This window comes from Opisthocomus hoazin, chromosome 1 (genome assembly GCF_030867145.1).
Source record: "Opisthocomus hoazin isolate bOpiHoa1 chromosome 1, bOpiHoa1.hap1, whole genome shotgun sequence".
Taxonomy (NCBI): Eukaryota; Metazoa; Chordata; class Aves; order Opisthocomiformes; family Opisthocomidae; genus Opisthocomus; species Opisthocomus hoazin.
Window position 1 is genome coordinate 78672521 of NC_134414.1, and position 13756 is coordinate 78686276.

Consider the following 13756-nt stretch of genomic DNA (forward strand, 5'->3'; position numbering starts at 1 on the left):
CATCTCGATTAAAAGAGCAAGGGATGAGCTATTTTTAATTACATGGATTTGAGCTTGCCTTTAAAGGTTATCTTCTCAGTCCTGCATGTATTTTGATTCACGACTCACACAAAGTCTACCTGAAAAACCCTCCACAGTTCAAACCGTATAGATAATTTTACATGCATTAACCTGCTGGATAATATTAGGACCTAACTCCCACGGATACAACCATCCTGTACAAGAGCTCTGTATTGACATAACTTCACAGCTTCCAGAAATGGTACCAGCTGCACCAGAGGTACCTCTGGAATCTCTGCAGAGTGCTGTATTGTGCCATGGAGACATACCCATGAACTAATGAAAATTCAACATTCATATTAGTACAAAGAAAAAAGTCATTAACTGCTATTGAACTGCCAATTATCCAGTGTAACTGCAGACCTCCCAGCACAGCTGTTTTACCTTCCCTCTCTGCTGTATGCAATATTACATTCATATTGCAGGTTACATTATCACAGCAATCTGTAACGGGTTCCTAACTGCTGAGGGAACAAATTATTTTCCCAAAATTATTGGTTCAAATCTGTAATACTGAATAATGAATTAGACATGCCTAGACTTTGGGATTTTTTCCTTGCAGTCTCTGTAGTTATAAGGAACTGTGAAATTCCATTACAAACATTAAATGAACTCTCCTTTTGAAATGGTTCTTCTTCCAGGTATTTTTTATGATTCTGAGTCATAAGGGAGAAAAAAGAAAGTTTGTCCTGGATTAGGTAAAATCCCTAATGGTAACTAAATAGTACTCAAACTCTTCCTCTGAAAGCTTTTATTATCCTCCAGCATCGATGGATTGCACTTGATACTATCCAAGTTTAAATTCTTTATCTAATCAAATTTTTATTAAAATGAAAATTGTTAGGAGAAGTGTATCGTTACTAAATGATCCTAACGCTCTGGTGACACTTTAACAGAAGGTACTCTATGTCTTCAGACTCAGGAAGTCTCAAGCTACAAATCATGGGAGGTTGCAGGAGTACACCAGAGAAGTATTAACAGGTGTTTATTTTATTCTTCCCTAAGTGTCCACCACCAGCCAGTATCAAACTCAGGACACTCGGCTGGGTGGACCTTTAGTCAGATGTGTCATGGATGTTCCTGTGTTTGAATGCTGTCTTCTGCCAAGCATAAGATTGTCTGCTGTGCCTTTATCAAATTGCTAAGCTTTCTGTATCACTACAGGCGTTAAACTATCTGAATAAACACTCAGTGCATGAATAAAAATCCTCATATAAATAACACTTTTTCCCTTCTGTCTTTTCTTCTGTCTTTAAAGGAATAGGAAAAATTGCTAGTCATACAGTAGGTATACATTCATATAGTTTCTGCGAATTTTCCATTTCTGTGCAACTTAAATGAGTGTACTCCCTCATTACTTGGGCATGATGAAATGCTGTCAACTGAAGTACAAATGTACTCGTGGTTACACACATGGAAGTCCTGACCTCGTACTTTACAACTTATATTTTATGACCTGTGTATTTGAAAGGATGTACATTCGACACCTGTTACACAATGCAAAGATACCGAGAACACAATCAAGATACATACACAACGTTGGTAACTAATGACATCTCCAATGGCACGGCATATCCTTATGACACTGGCACATACTACAAAAGACCTCTGATCTGCAGTATCAACACAAGACCAGCAAGGGCATCTGCAACCACACCAAGACACGCTTGTGCACACAACTCAGGGCAGTACTGAGAAAATTATAATGAAATCAGAGTACAGATTCATAGAAATACAGTGCTGGAAACGATCTCAAAGCATCAGCTAGCCCAGCTTCTCCAGAGGCAAGAGCAACACCATAGGAAGAGCTATTTTTCTAGTCTCTTCTTGAAAACCCGCAACAAAGGAGATGCTACAACAATTGTAGCAAGCTGAAAACTAATGTGAAATCAATTAATTAATTTCTTCAGGTCTCACTTCAATTGGTTCTAAAGAGCAGCTGATCATCCTCCTCTCACCACCAGCTTCCTACATATTGGGAAATTTACGTCCTTTCCATCCTATTTTTCAGTGCTAAACAGACCCATTTACAAGATTTCCGCATACGCCCTGTTTTTCTAATTATTTTAATTAGAAACATTTGTTTCCCTTCCTTACACCTCCTGTTTCCATCCCCTGAAAGCCCGTGCAAAAACACTGGACACAGCATTCTTGCTCAGGCTTCACTAAAGTCAGACAGAGAAACTCCCGTGTCTTATGAATGATGCTTCTATTTAAGGACCCAAAAGTAAGATGCATCTTTCTTCAACTGTATTGCTCTTGTGACTTGGATTAATTTTTTCATATGCTTTAGACTCTGCTCCAGTAAAACCTCCACATTCTTTTTTTCTGCGCTGCTGCTTAGCCAATTCTTTCTCATTTTAAGTACTGAATTCTTCTTTCCCTACAAAATGTAGCACTTTGTGCTTGCCCCTTCTTTATTTAGCGCCATTCCTCTAATTTGTAAACATCATTTCAAATTCCCTTTTTGTCCCCTGAATGTTTGCAACTGTTCCCAATTGATGTCATCACAGGTTGTATCTATTACATCATCCCAGTCAGGGTGATTCAACATTGGCAGCTGGAGTTGGCTTTTAAGAAGCCTGTTGCCACCTCTGAGCAACATTAGCTACCTCCTTGTCTCTGCTTAAACAGGTATTTCTTCACCTTCACAGCAGCTGCTTTCCTGTGCAGATAAGCAGAAGCCTGTTATCAATTCCCTTGGCCAAAGAGGAGTCATTCTCCTATCACGTCATCTGCTACAAGCGCTTCGCTCTGTCAACGGGAACTATGAAATATGACAGGAGTGGAGAGATAGAGTGAGGTGGGCTGGGGGAGTTCACAGCTACCATCCTGAGGAAGAAAAAAGGATGGGGCCAAGGGAGAGGGTTAGAAGGAAGGATGCTCTTCTTGCCAGCTGGCAACTAGAAGGCAGCTAACCTGCTTAGAGCGTCCTCCAGGAGCAGTACCCGTTGCTGCCATCTCCTAGCGAGTGGCTGCTGGCTCATCACTGGCACAGTGATACCACTCTTTGCAGCGCTACGCTGGCCTCGGGAGATGCTTCCCTGCTTGGGTAGTGCTTCTCTCTTCTTCCTTGTTTTTCCCCTACCTACCAAACACATACATATGTGTATATATACACAAAAGTATTTATATGGTCTATCTGCCATATCTGTTTAATATTATCTACTAGTCTCCCTACATAGATTAAATTATAAAATACATAGAAGCAAAAATCAGTATATAAAGTTCTAAGTTCTATTTTATACACTTGTGATTTGTGATCATGCACAAATGACTATTCTTCTAGCTAGAAAACTTGTGTTTGCAATAAAAATGATTATGTAATCACTCTATTAGTACAACTTATTTAATTTCTGAATCTTCAAAGCAAAATACATCACAACTCAGTTATGATTTCCTGCATGAGGTAACATTGAGATTCTGTTTGAAAAGTATTCAGAAAGCAACTGTTTACGGCGGGAAATATAAGCTACATTTTTGAAAGGAAACATAGGTTACATTTCCCTGTGCCTATCTGCAGCCACTTGAAGACTAACCAAGTTTCCTCGGCTCTCTCCACAGCCATTCAGGAAAGAGGCGTGCCTCCCAGAAAGACAAATCCTTCCATCTTGAAAAAAAAACAAAAACCAAACCACACAGATGTCTAAGACGTGTCTTATAAATTGGTGCCCATCTCCTCCTGATTCCAGAGGCAGCCTAGAGAATAAGCTTTGATCGGATACCTAGGGAAAAATTCACTTATCTAAGCAAGGGTGTCTGGTGTCATTCCGGATGCCCTGGACTATGCAGGACCCGCTGTCCAGGGCTGGCAGGTACTGCACAGGATCTATGGGAGTCCTGTACTCTTCTGGAGAGGCAGCTGGAGTCTAAATGGGATACCCTGAGGCACTTCAATTATCTAAGAAGTGCTATTAAAGTGTCCTCTGTATTTTAAGTTAAATAGCTCTCTGGACTCCATCACCTGCATTGACAGGACTAAGACTCAGTTGTTCAAACTTCAGGAGCTGGCATCATGTCTAACACATGTGCACAGAGCACACAGACATGGCAGAGGACTTGCAAGAGAGCTGCACCAGCCTGGACTGGAAATTGGAGGGCAAGTACACCACCATGATACCAAAACAACAGTAGGTACTTTTGCCTAAGCAGCCACATTCTGCTCTAGATCCCCATTAACTACGGTTGTAAAGCTTAGCAATCCAGCTCACATTTAGACACCCAACTGTATACAACTCAGTTTACACAAGCTGAATCCCAGCTCATTTTTTAGACATCTAAAGTAAGATGTGACAAATCTCATCAATGGAAGCATGAAGGTTCTGCACCTTCAGTACTTCAGGTGAAGTATGAATTAATGCACCTAAAAATAATTATTTCTGCATCACTATCTAAGGAAAGTAGACAATATTTGCCCTCGGTGAGTAAGAACTTTAGTTGACTTTGGGGCAGCAACTAAAATACAGTTTGTCAGAGAGATGTCAAAATTTCTTTGAAAATCAGCAGGCACCCAATGAAGTCCATATGAATATTTGCAGTTTTCTAATGGAGCATATGTGAAAATAAAAAATTACAGTGTTAGCATAGCACAGATTACATCTTTTTCAGAAACAACAGCTCGTAAGTTTTATGGTCTGACTTTATGTCAAAGTAATTCTCTGCATACAGTATTCTCAAAACAGCAGGATGGCTATACAGCCAATGATGCCTCCTGGGTTTTGCTAGTTTATCGAAATTAGAGCCTTTGAAAAACTCTGGATGAACAGCTCTGAAGTCCCCTCCATACACAAAGAGAATGCAGACAGCACTTTACAGAGCAGCAGCACAAGTTCCCTTTCTTACAGAAGACCACGCTATTCTCTGCAAAACATTATCTCTAAGAAGAAAGGTTCATTTTTGCACCAATCCCCTTGTTTTCTCTACCCACTTTATAGGTTTACCTCCCATAAACTATAAAACACATCCTAAGATGACAGACAAATGAAAGCACAGCACCTTAGTCTTCCAGCTGTAATGCTGAGTTTAAGGAGGCAGGTATTTGGAGACCTAATGTATTGATTATTTAACTTCCTAAGAATACAAAGCTGGGGGAGTATTTGGGTGCTTGAAAACTGTATGCCTGGAACTAACGCATTCAGTTCACAGACCAAAGGTTGAACAATAATCAGACTATAAAAAAAAAAAAATCACAAATTGTGTACACTGTCTGATGGGAAATAGGCTAACAGTCTAGTAGAAAGCACGAGAACTATTTCAATTCACATTATCTAAGCAAAACATACCTTTAAAACATAGAAAGTACAGAATACAATCAACCCAAATCACGTAAAATGATAAATTATAAAGCTAAATTAATTGAAATCTGACAACAGTAATCTTCCATACTCTTTATTTGTAAAATGACTTACAGTGTTTCCTTGGTATTACGTCTGTTATTATTGATTACTGTTTTGTTTGGAAATGTACATCACTGTACATTTTACAGGCATTTACAGCAGTTTTAAATGCAATTACTGGAGGTATGCACAAAAATAGGTAGGTGGTTAAGTACCCAATGACAGCTATAATTCATGAAATAGGCAAATAATAACGGGAAAGCGTACATATGTAAAGGAGGGAAACAAAGCACATATGGAGATATACATGTACATGCGTATATATGTATGTGTGCAGGTCATTAACAGACTGCAGCCCTTCCTTGAACAATGCACTTCTTTCATGCAGCTTCATTACTTCATTCTTGCTACCATATATATAACTCAAAGTATAAACACCAAAGCATATTATTTTTACTTCATAAATGTTTAGTATTTTCAGTATGATGTAAATAGTACAGCAAAGTAACAATTTCAGTAACGCTACTCAATATTTTTGAGATGTTATGAGATCAAACAGAAACTCCTTATTTAAAACTTTTCAGTACAACAATTTGATGCTGTGCAGTCCTGATACTTGCATCAGCCCTCCTGACCCAGACTAGCGTTTCAGCATCGAAAGTAAAGAAAAATGTTAACTGTTCCATGTAATCCGAGGAAGATGCACATTACTATTCAATAAGTCTATAATAAAAAACAGTTGCACGGAGGGCAAAGTATTTTCAATAATTTTCAACAGAAAGATTAAAAATACACAAATAAATTTTTAAAATTATGGAAAGCCAAATGAGTAACTAGTAACTGAAGATCCACAGAGGAACATATTATATGTAAGCCTACAGCTTGGTTAATAGAACATAATATTTTATTTTTCAGAAAAGAATAAGAGTATGATACAAGCTGTAATTCCTGTTACAAAGAACTGTCATCATATCACTGAAAGCTACATTACAGGCTGCCTATAAGGCAGTATAATAAAACTCGCTGTAATAACTTTTTATTTATATTCATAAAATTGAAGAATGTTAATTCTCTAGTTATTTTATTTTTAATATAGAGATGAATTTTAACAAGCTAATTTATAAAAGGTTACACCAATGTCTAGATTTAAATCAAAGGAATGAATGTCCATATACCACAGTTCATAGAGCAAAATTCTTGTAAGACATTTCAACAGCTGATGAGGCTAAAGGTCAATGCTCGTAATACCTGCTTGGAATTAAATGAAAGAAGATGTCAAAGATTAAAAGTTTAGTTGGTAACCAGCATGAAGTTCAACAGCTATGCCTCACGTCTTCAAACTAACCGTGACCTTTTTTCTTCCCCCTCCAAATTACTATCTTGGAAAGTACACTTCCATAATCTTGAAGAGCTCTTTCTGTTCATCCTTATTCATCATTTCTTGGTATTTACTCAAGAATCTTTGCAGATCAGTATAAAGTTTCCTAACATAAGTGGAAGTAATCAATTCAGGCAGTACCTGAATGTAGCTGTGCTTAGTTAAAGATGACATCTTCCACAGGGAGACAAGCTTAGCTGAAACTCCGGCTGTAGTAAGGTGTTCACCAACCAGAAGCCCTCTCTGCTCATTTTTCCTCAAGTAAATTAACACAGTTTTTGTAACAATAGTACTTTAGCAAATCCCTTCAGAAACACGCATTTGTTTCTGTTACAAGATCTGTATTGATATTTTTCAGACTTTGCATTGCCCCATGAGGGGGAATGGTAAAAACTACTTCCTTACAGCTCCTGCAACCAACGGGAAATGCAGGCACTGACCTGCAGGCCTGCTAGAAATTGAAGTAGCTGGTACGGTGGCTCACAGTCCGGGAGAAAGGGATGGCACCCATCCTCTTGAGGAGCTCCTGTCTTAGTCAAGATCAAACTACCCAGTCTAGCAGCACCACAAGCAGTGTAATTACTTACTTTTCCTTACACCCCTGCTACAGTGGGTTGGACAAGTTGTTATTTAAACCTAACAGGCTTTCCCACAGCTGGGGTGGATGGGGGAGCACAAAAAGCACCAAACATACTTTCATTTTCTTTCCAGTCTCAGTCTGCCTTTCTCTGATATTTATTACCTAGGTGGCACTTCACAACTGTTCTGTATTAATTTCATGAATAATGCAGTGCTTCTCCAAGTGTGGAGCATAGCCAAAGGTGGGGAAGGTAGCAAGGGGGACAGGGAAATCAGGCTTTTCAATTACTCTTCAAAGACTCAGCTTCCATTTTTTCTGAGAATCAATCCCACAGGTACAGAAAAGCCTGTGGAACACAGAAGGTGTCTCTGCAGCTGCCTGAATTTGCAGGAAGCCTCCAACAAACTCTTATCAGTAAGAACTATCTCTTTTGTCCCTCCTGAATGAGTAGAAAGGCAGACGACGGCGGCACTTTTAACTGCAAACAGGTAACCGTACCTCTGTTAAAAAACATTTTTTAAAAGATCGTAAGTAGAGCAAGAAGTTTCTACCTCAGCATTTCAGGTAGAGCGGGTGGAGGAAGGGGCAGGGTAAATGGCAACACACGGACCGGGTACAAAACCAAGCTATGCCAGCTTGTGACACCGCAACAGCGAGCCGCGGGAGGGGCAGCGCCCGTGCTGGTGCCGTGTTTACTACAACAGAGCTCAGTTTGCAAACGTGCGGAATTATTCCCGGTGCCACAGAGGTGACTACGGCATTACAGAGCAGGCTGGTCCTCTGCCTCAGGTTTGCAAAAGGCAGAAGAGAAGGAAAAAACCCGAGGCGCGGGGGGGGACGGGTAGTTTGCTCAGACACGTGAAAAAACCACCTCGGATTTAGGACTGGGGCGAGAAACGGCGATGCCGCCTTCCGACTCCCAACTACCAAGCCGCACGGAGCAGGCGACCGCAGGGCAGGAACGCAGCGAGCCGCCCCCCTCCCCCCCCCCCCCCCCGAACCTGGCAGCCCCCCGGGCGCTGTCACCCCGCGAAGCGACGCCGCCGCCGCTCCCCCGCAGCCCACGCGCGATCGCGGCCAGCGGTAACGGACGCGCGCGCCACAGCCGATCCCCCACCGGCGAGCCGGGCAGCCGCCGCCGGCCCCGGGAACCCCCCGCCCACCCGCTCCGCTCCGCATCCCGCCGCCTGCGAGGCCTCGGCGGGTGCCGGTGGCCCGGCGGAGCCCCAGCCGGCTCCGGGGATCGGGGGAGTCAGGCGGACCGGCACCCCCGGGCTCGGCCGGGCCGCGCAGACCCGCGGAGGCGGCGGCCGGCGGCGGGAGGGCGGAGGGAAGCGCGTCTCCAGGGAACGAAAGTTTTCCGGCGGAGAGGGCAGCGCCCGGCGCCCCGCTCAGCTCGGCCGCCGCCCGCCGACTTCGGAGGAAGGGAACGCGGGGACGGGGAACGGGCGGCCGGCCCCCGCCCCCCCCCAGCTACTCACCATGTTGACTTCGGAAACCATGTCGATGCTGGCGATGTCGATGTTCATCCCCACGCAGACGGGCGGACCTGCGGGCGGAGGGGACCGTTACCCGCCGCCGCTCCGCGACCCGGCGGCCGGAGGGGCCCGCGGGGGCCGGCTCCGCCGTGCGGGAGCGGCGGCAGCCCCGGGGAGAGCGGGGCCAGGGCGGGGGGGGGGGGGGGGGGAAGGCTCCGGGCGGCGAGCCCGGCCGGCGCGACTCACCTCCGAAATCGGGCCGGAGGCGGATGTCGTAGCCCTTCAACAATTTATCCACAGTTTCTTTCACGAAGGACATGTTGCCGGGATCGTTCACACTGTGCGGGCGAGAGAGATGGGGGGGTGGGGAGGGGGGAGGCAGAGGACGGGGGGCCGGGGGAAGGGGGGGGGGGGAGCGCATCAGCCTGTTCCCCTGGCAAAACGCACCCCGCGGCGCCGGGGCAGGCCGGCTCCTACCTCTGGGCGCAGCACACCACGGCCACCAGGACGGGAGCGGAGAAGATCCCGCAGATCCTGCCTCCCCCAAAGCCCCACATCCCTCCGCTCCGCGCTCCGCTCCGCGCAGCAGCAGCCGCCGCCGCGATCCGCCTGCCCCGGCTGCCGCTGAGGAAGAGGCGGAGGCGACAGTCCCCGTTCTTCCCCCCCCCCCCCCCAAAAAAAAAAAATCCCCCACCCCCTTGCCCTGACACCGCTGCCCGGCCCGCGGGAGCCACCCGCGCACCCGGCTGCGCCCACCCCGCGGCCGGACGCCGCCGAGCCCCGGAGGGAGCCGCCCTCCGCCGGAGCCCGGCCGCTCGCCTCCCCTCCGCCCGCCGCCGCCTTCCCGCCAGCCGGGAGGGAGGGGAGGGCGCCGGCGGGGAGCCCGAGGAGGGGCGCGGGGGGGAGCGGGGCTCGCCGGGGCCGGCCGCGAGGGGCGGTGGCTCCCCCGGCGCCGCCTCGGGGCACGCCCGCCCCGCCGCCCGCGGTACCGGCCCCGCGGCACCCGCCCCGAGGCGGGCTGCCCCCTCGCAGCCGGCTCCTTCCCTTCAGGAGGGCGAGGGGACCCCCCCCCGGGGTGGGAGCGGGGCCAGGGCGGCCCGCGGGGAGCCGGGCGAGAGGGGGGCTGCCCGGGGCCGCGCCGGGCCGAGGGGGTGCGGGTCTGGCCTCAGCTGTGGGGCGGCGGGGTGCGGCCTGCCCGAGGCTGGGCGACGGTGTCCTGGGGGCGACAGTGGCGGGCGGCAGGCGAGGGAGCCGGGCTGGGAGCCGGGCGCTGACCCGCGCAGGGCCCGGGGGTGTCACCGCCGCGGCCCGGGGCCCCGTGTGCGTGTGCCTGAGGCTCCCCTCAGCCAGGGCTGCGGGGACGCCGCCATCACAGCCACGGATCGCCGCGTTTTGCCAGGCGAGGCCTGCTCCGCTGGCTTCCAGGCGTCCATGGCTGGGCCCCTCGCCGCGGGACCATGGCGGAGGGAAGCTGCACGGGTGCCAAAGGGACGCAGGGTGAGAGCCATCGGCTCTCTGCTGTGTCGCCTGTGAGCTTCTGGGTGCTCTTAGCTTTGTATGAAACGTTGGTTGGGGTGGAGACAGCACCTGTGTCACTGTTGTTAACCTCCTTCCAGGCTAAGGAGTCCCTTCAGCAGGACTGATTGGCGTGGAAAGGGAAGCACGCTGACTTGGCTATATTGCCTTGGGTTCCAGAGCCAGCTCCTTCTCAATGCCAGAGCTCCTCACCGTGCCCTGGGGACCGTGGGGCTGTGCCACCATATCTACCAACGGTGTAAACCTGCGCTTAGCCAGCTCCTGACTCTGGTTACGCTGCAGTCGGTGGCCGCTGCTCCGTGACAAAGCACAACGTTTCACTAGTCACAGGAGAAAAGCAATGTCTTTTTTTGCGCTCTTTCTCTCACCATCTGTTTTTCCTTCTTCGTATCCTCTTCGCTTAGAGAAACTGCTAGGAAAAGGATGGACACTTGAGGAATGCTGTGGTGGTGCACAGGTGAGAAAGCATGGATGGCTTTTCATCTCTCCTCAGCAAATTCTTGAACAGAAAGCTGAGTGCGATCCATGGCATACGTCCTGACCTTGTTGCTGTTGCACTTAATAGTGAGTCTCCAATACAAGAGGGAGCAGGCTGAGTTTTAAAAACGACATAAAACCCTATAGGCAATGAAGAAAAACGTAGAGTAACCGAGTGTTGCCAAATCTTGTGATTTCATTTGAAGCCTTGCAATATTTGGATTTTTCAATAGTGCCATGATTACTATGATTATGAAGTAAGTGCAAATCTTAGCTTTCATATAAAAGCCAGCAAGGCTTATGATGAAAGCTTGAGAATTGTGACACGAAGCATACAGGACTCAAAAATGAAAAGCCAAATAGTTTATATATCTATAAAAAAGTGATTGAGGGCCCTGGATCTTCTTTTTTTTTTTTTATGCTATGGATGGGCAGTATTGAAGAGTATAGTTCTTTCAAAGACTTCAGAGAAAGTGAATTTAGGGAAGGGTACCAATTCTGTTCTCTTCCCCCTAAGTGCTGAGAGAAAATATTAACACAGGAAGATATTTCTTATGAAAAATTTAACGTGATTTAAAAGCGCATTTAAGGACTAATAACTTTTCTTAAATAGGTCGGTTTTATAGCAGAAATAAAATATTTTGGAGAACACTACTTCTGATTAACGTGCTATCCTGGTACTTCGGAAACACGTCTGAGGTAGGAATGAATCAACAGTGCTGTAGAGTCTATCATATTTTATCACTTCATTTAGGTATTTGTCTTCTTCATCTTTCAGAGCAACCATTTCCATTTGTTTCTGAGTAGTTTAAAGATGATCCGGGTTGGAGCTGGTGGGACAAGGAGGTAGTTAGGGGGTTATGGAGCGCTTGTTCCTTGAGACTTTGGATTCCTTTAGGCTTAACAGTAACTGAAAGCTGTTAAAAATTATAGATGATCAATGACTTTCGTGAAAGGTAAAAATTGTCTCGACTTCTCAGTGATGTGGCGTTTACAGTGAAAATGGCACTTCGGGTTTTGTCCACAGGAACAACACTTGGAACAGAGCTGCTGTGGCGACGGTCTGGAGGCAAGACCCAGCAAAGCCCTGCACATTGCAGAGTGTTTAAGGGAATAATGGAAGCAAAGACTTCTGGGGAGCTATTTAATGTGGCCAATAGGAAAAAAACGCAAACAGAAATAGACTCCTTGTCCTGCCCCAAAATTCGCCACCCTGACTTTTCTCCTGGAATTAGGCTCCTAAACATCTCCTTTCAAAAAGCAAATAGGTGATTTCAAGGCGTGGCAGGAAGGAGTTTGGGCACTTTTATTCCCTAAAGCAAAGCACCCAGTCAGAACCTGCAGGTTCTCCATCCAAGAAAATCCCGAGGATCTATCTCCTGAGATCAGTCCAGACTGCAGGATCTTGGGGTAAGGCTTTCAACTCTGTTGTTTGAAATGTTCCGCTTTTTAGCAAATAGTTACATCGGGGAGAGATGGAAAGAGTTAACATGACTCTCTGGCCTAGTGGTTTGGCTCTTATCTATGAAGCACTGTTATTTCATAAATAATCCAGTAATTCATGAATTAATTACTGGATAAAATAAATCAACGTTCAGTGGTGTGAGGAACAGAACCCAATTCTCTGCTCCCCTTAGGTGCCTTCATCATTGCTCATTCTCACTCTTGCTGTTTTTCCAACATACCGTCTTTCTGTCCCAGTAAAATTATCCCTGTAAAAGATGGGGCTTTGAATGTTGTAGTTCAGGGATTAAAATTCATCACCGTTTCTACTACTTTGGTGAGCGTTCCAGCCTCTGGGCCACTGGACAGTTAAAACCTATGCTAGCGGTCAAATTTTGTTCCCTAAGGTAAGCACAGCGATATTCTTTTCTTCCTTAGCATTGCCAGTGTTGATAAAGGCCACTTCAGAAATGGAGGAGTCTAAACTGCAAAGGCAAGCATTATGTGTGAAGGAGCAAAAGGACTGTCCTTGCCCAGTGCAGGTACGTGCGGAAGAATACAGCTGCCAAGCCTACACGTGACAAGGCCTTGGGGTGAGTGGGGTTACGATGGATTCATCAGCTGCGTCTGGGTTAGCAAGCACTGAGGCTGGTCTGTAGAGCAAAACTGCTGCTGCTGAGGGCCTGACATCCACACCATACACATTTTGGCTTTTTTTTCCCTAAGGAAAAGTTCTAATCTGGTCCCACAGACTAGATGCTCATTAGCGGTAGGGCCATTCTGTGTGCCACTGGGGTGTATTTTCCACCTTAGTTTCATCTGAAAGGGATCGGGTTCATGTGCGCTGAGACTGCTCTGAGATGTGAACCAAAGCACAGTAAGTGGGAATGATCAAACGATTTGCTTCACGAGCACAGTCCTGATGTGCACTAAAATGCTATATGGATGCACCCATCATCTCCTTTCAGAAGGAGCTGGAACAGAGCACACTCAGCCTTTGTTAAAGGACAGAAATTGTTGAAGGCAGTGGGAGTGGAGTGAGAAGCCACTCAAAATTTTGGAACACATTCCAGTTTTCTTCATCATTGTCAGTACTAATGGAGACAAGAAGAGGACTCAATGACAGGAAGGCTAGAGGAGTGCTCTGCTCACAACGGATGCATTTGCAGTACTACTACTATCAGTCACCAGACTGTAGGAGAAAGACTGGCTTGAGATCAGGGAAGAAGCATTTGATCACACCGTGTGATACATCACTGAGCTCCTGCACTGGAAAGTGGTGCTGTGGGTTTACCTGACAAAATGAACATAACCCAACAGACACGCTGAGGTCAGAATCACTTATCAGAACATTTTCATTTTCCTCTCTGGCTTGTCTGTCATTTAACTGATTTTGACAAAGATCCAGTCTTTTCCTGAAGCAAACTGCAATCACAGAGGCTTCAGAGATACAAAAGAGAGAGAGACA

General features: G+C 46.5%; 1 protein-coding gene across 5 annotated transcripts in view; it reads right to left on the reverse strand.

The window, feature by feature from the left end:
* Window positions 1–13756, reverse strand: part of GABRB3 (gamma-aminobutyric acid type A receptor subunit beta3) — a 211944-nt gene that overhangs the window by 104715 nt on the left and 93473 nt on the right. For 3 of the 5 annotated variants that reach the window (XM_075427234.1, XM_075427227.1, XM_075427250.1), the window contains 2 exons: window positions 9079–9170; window positions 8836–8903 (listed from right to left, as the gene is read on the reverse strand). In XM_075427234.1, the coding sequence (XP_075283349.1) occupies window positions 8836–8903; window positions 9079–9151 (141 nt within the window). In that variant the 5' untranslated portion in view covers window positions 9152–9170. Of the gene's footprint in view, window positions 1–8835; window positions 8904–9078; window positions 9171–9309; window positions 9478–9588; window positions 9664–13756 lie in introns of those variants that run through there. The other 2 variants (XM_075427242.1, XM_075427221.1) reach the window with 2 other exon arrangements.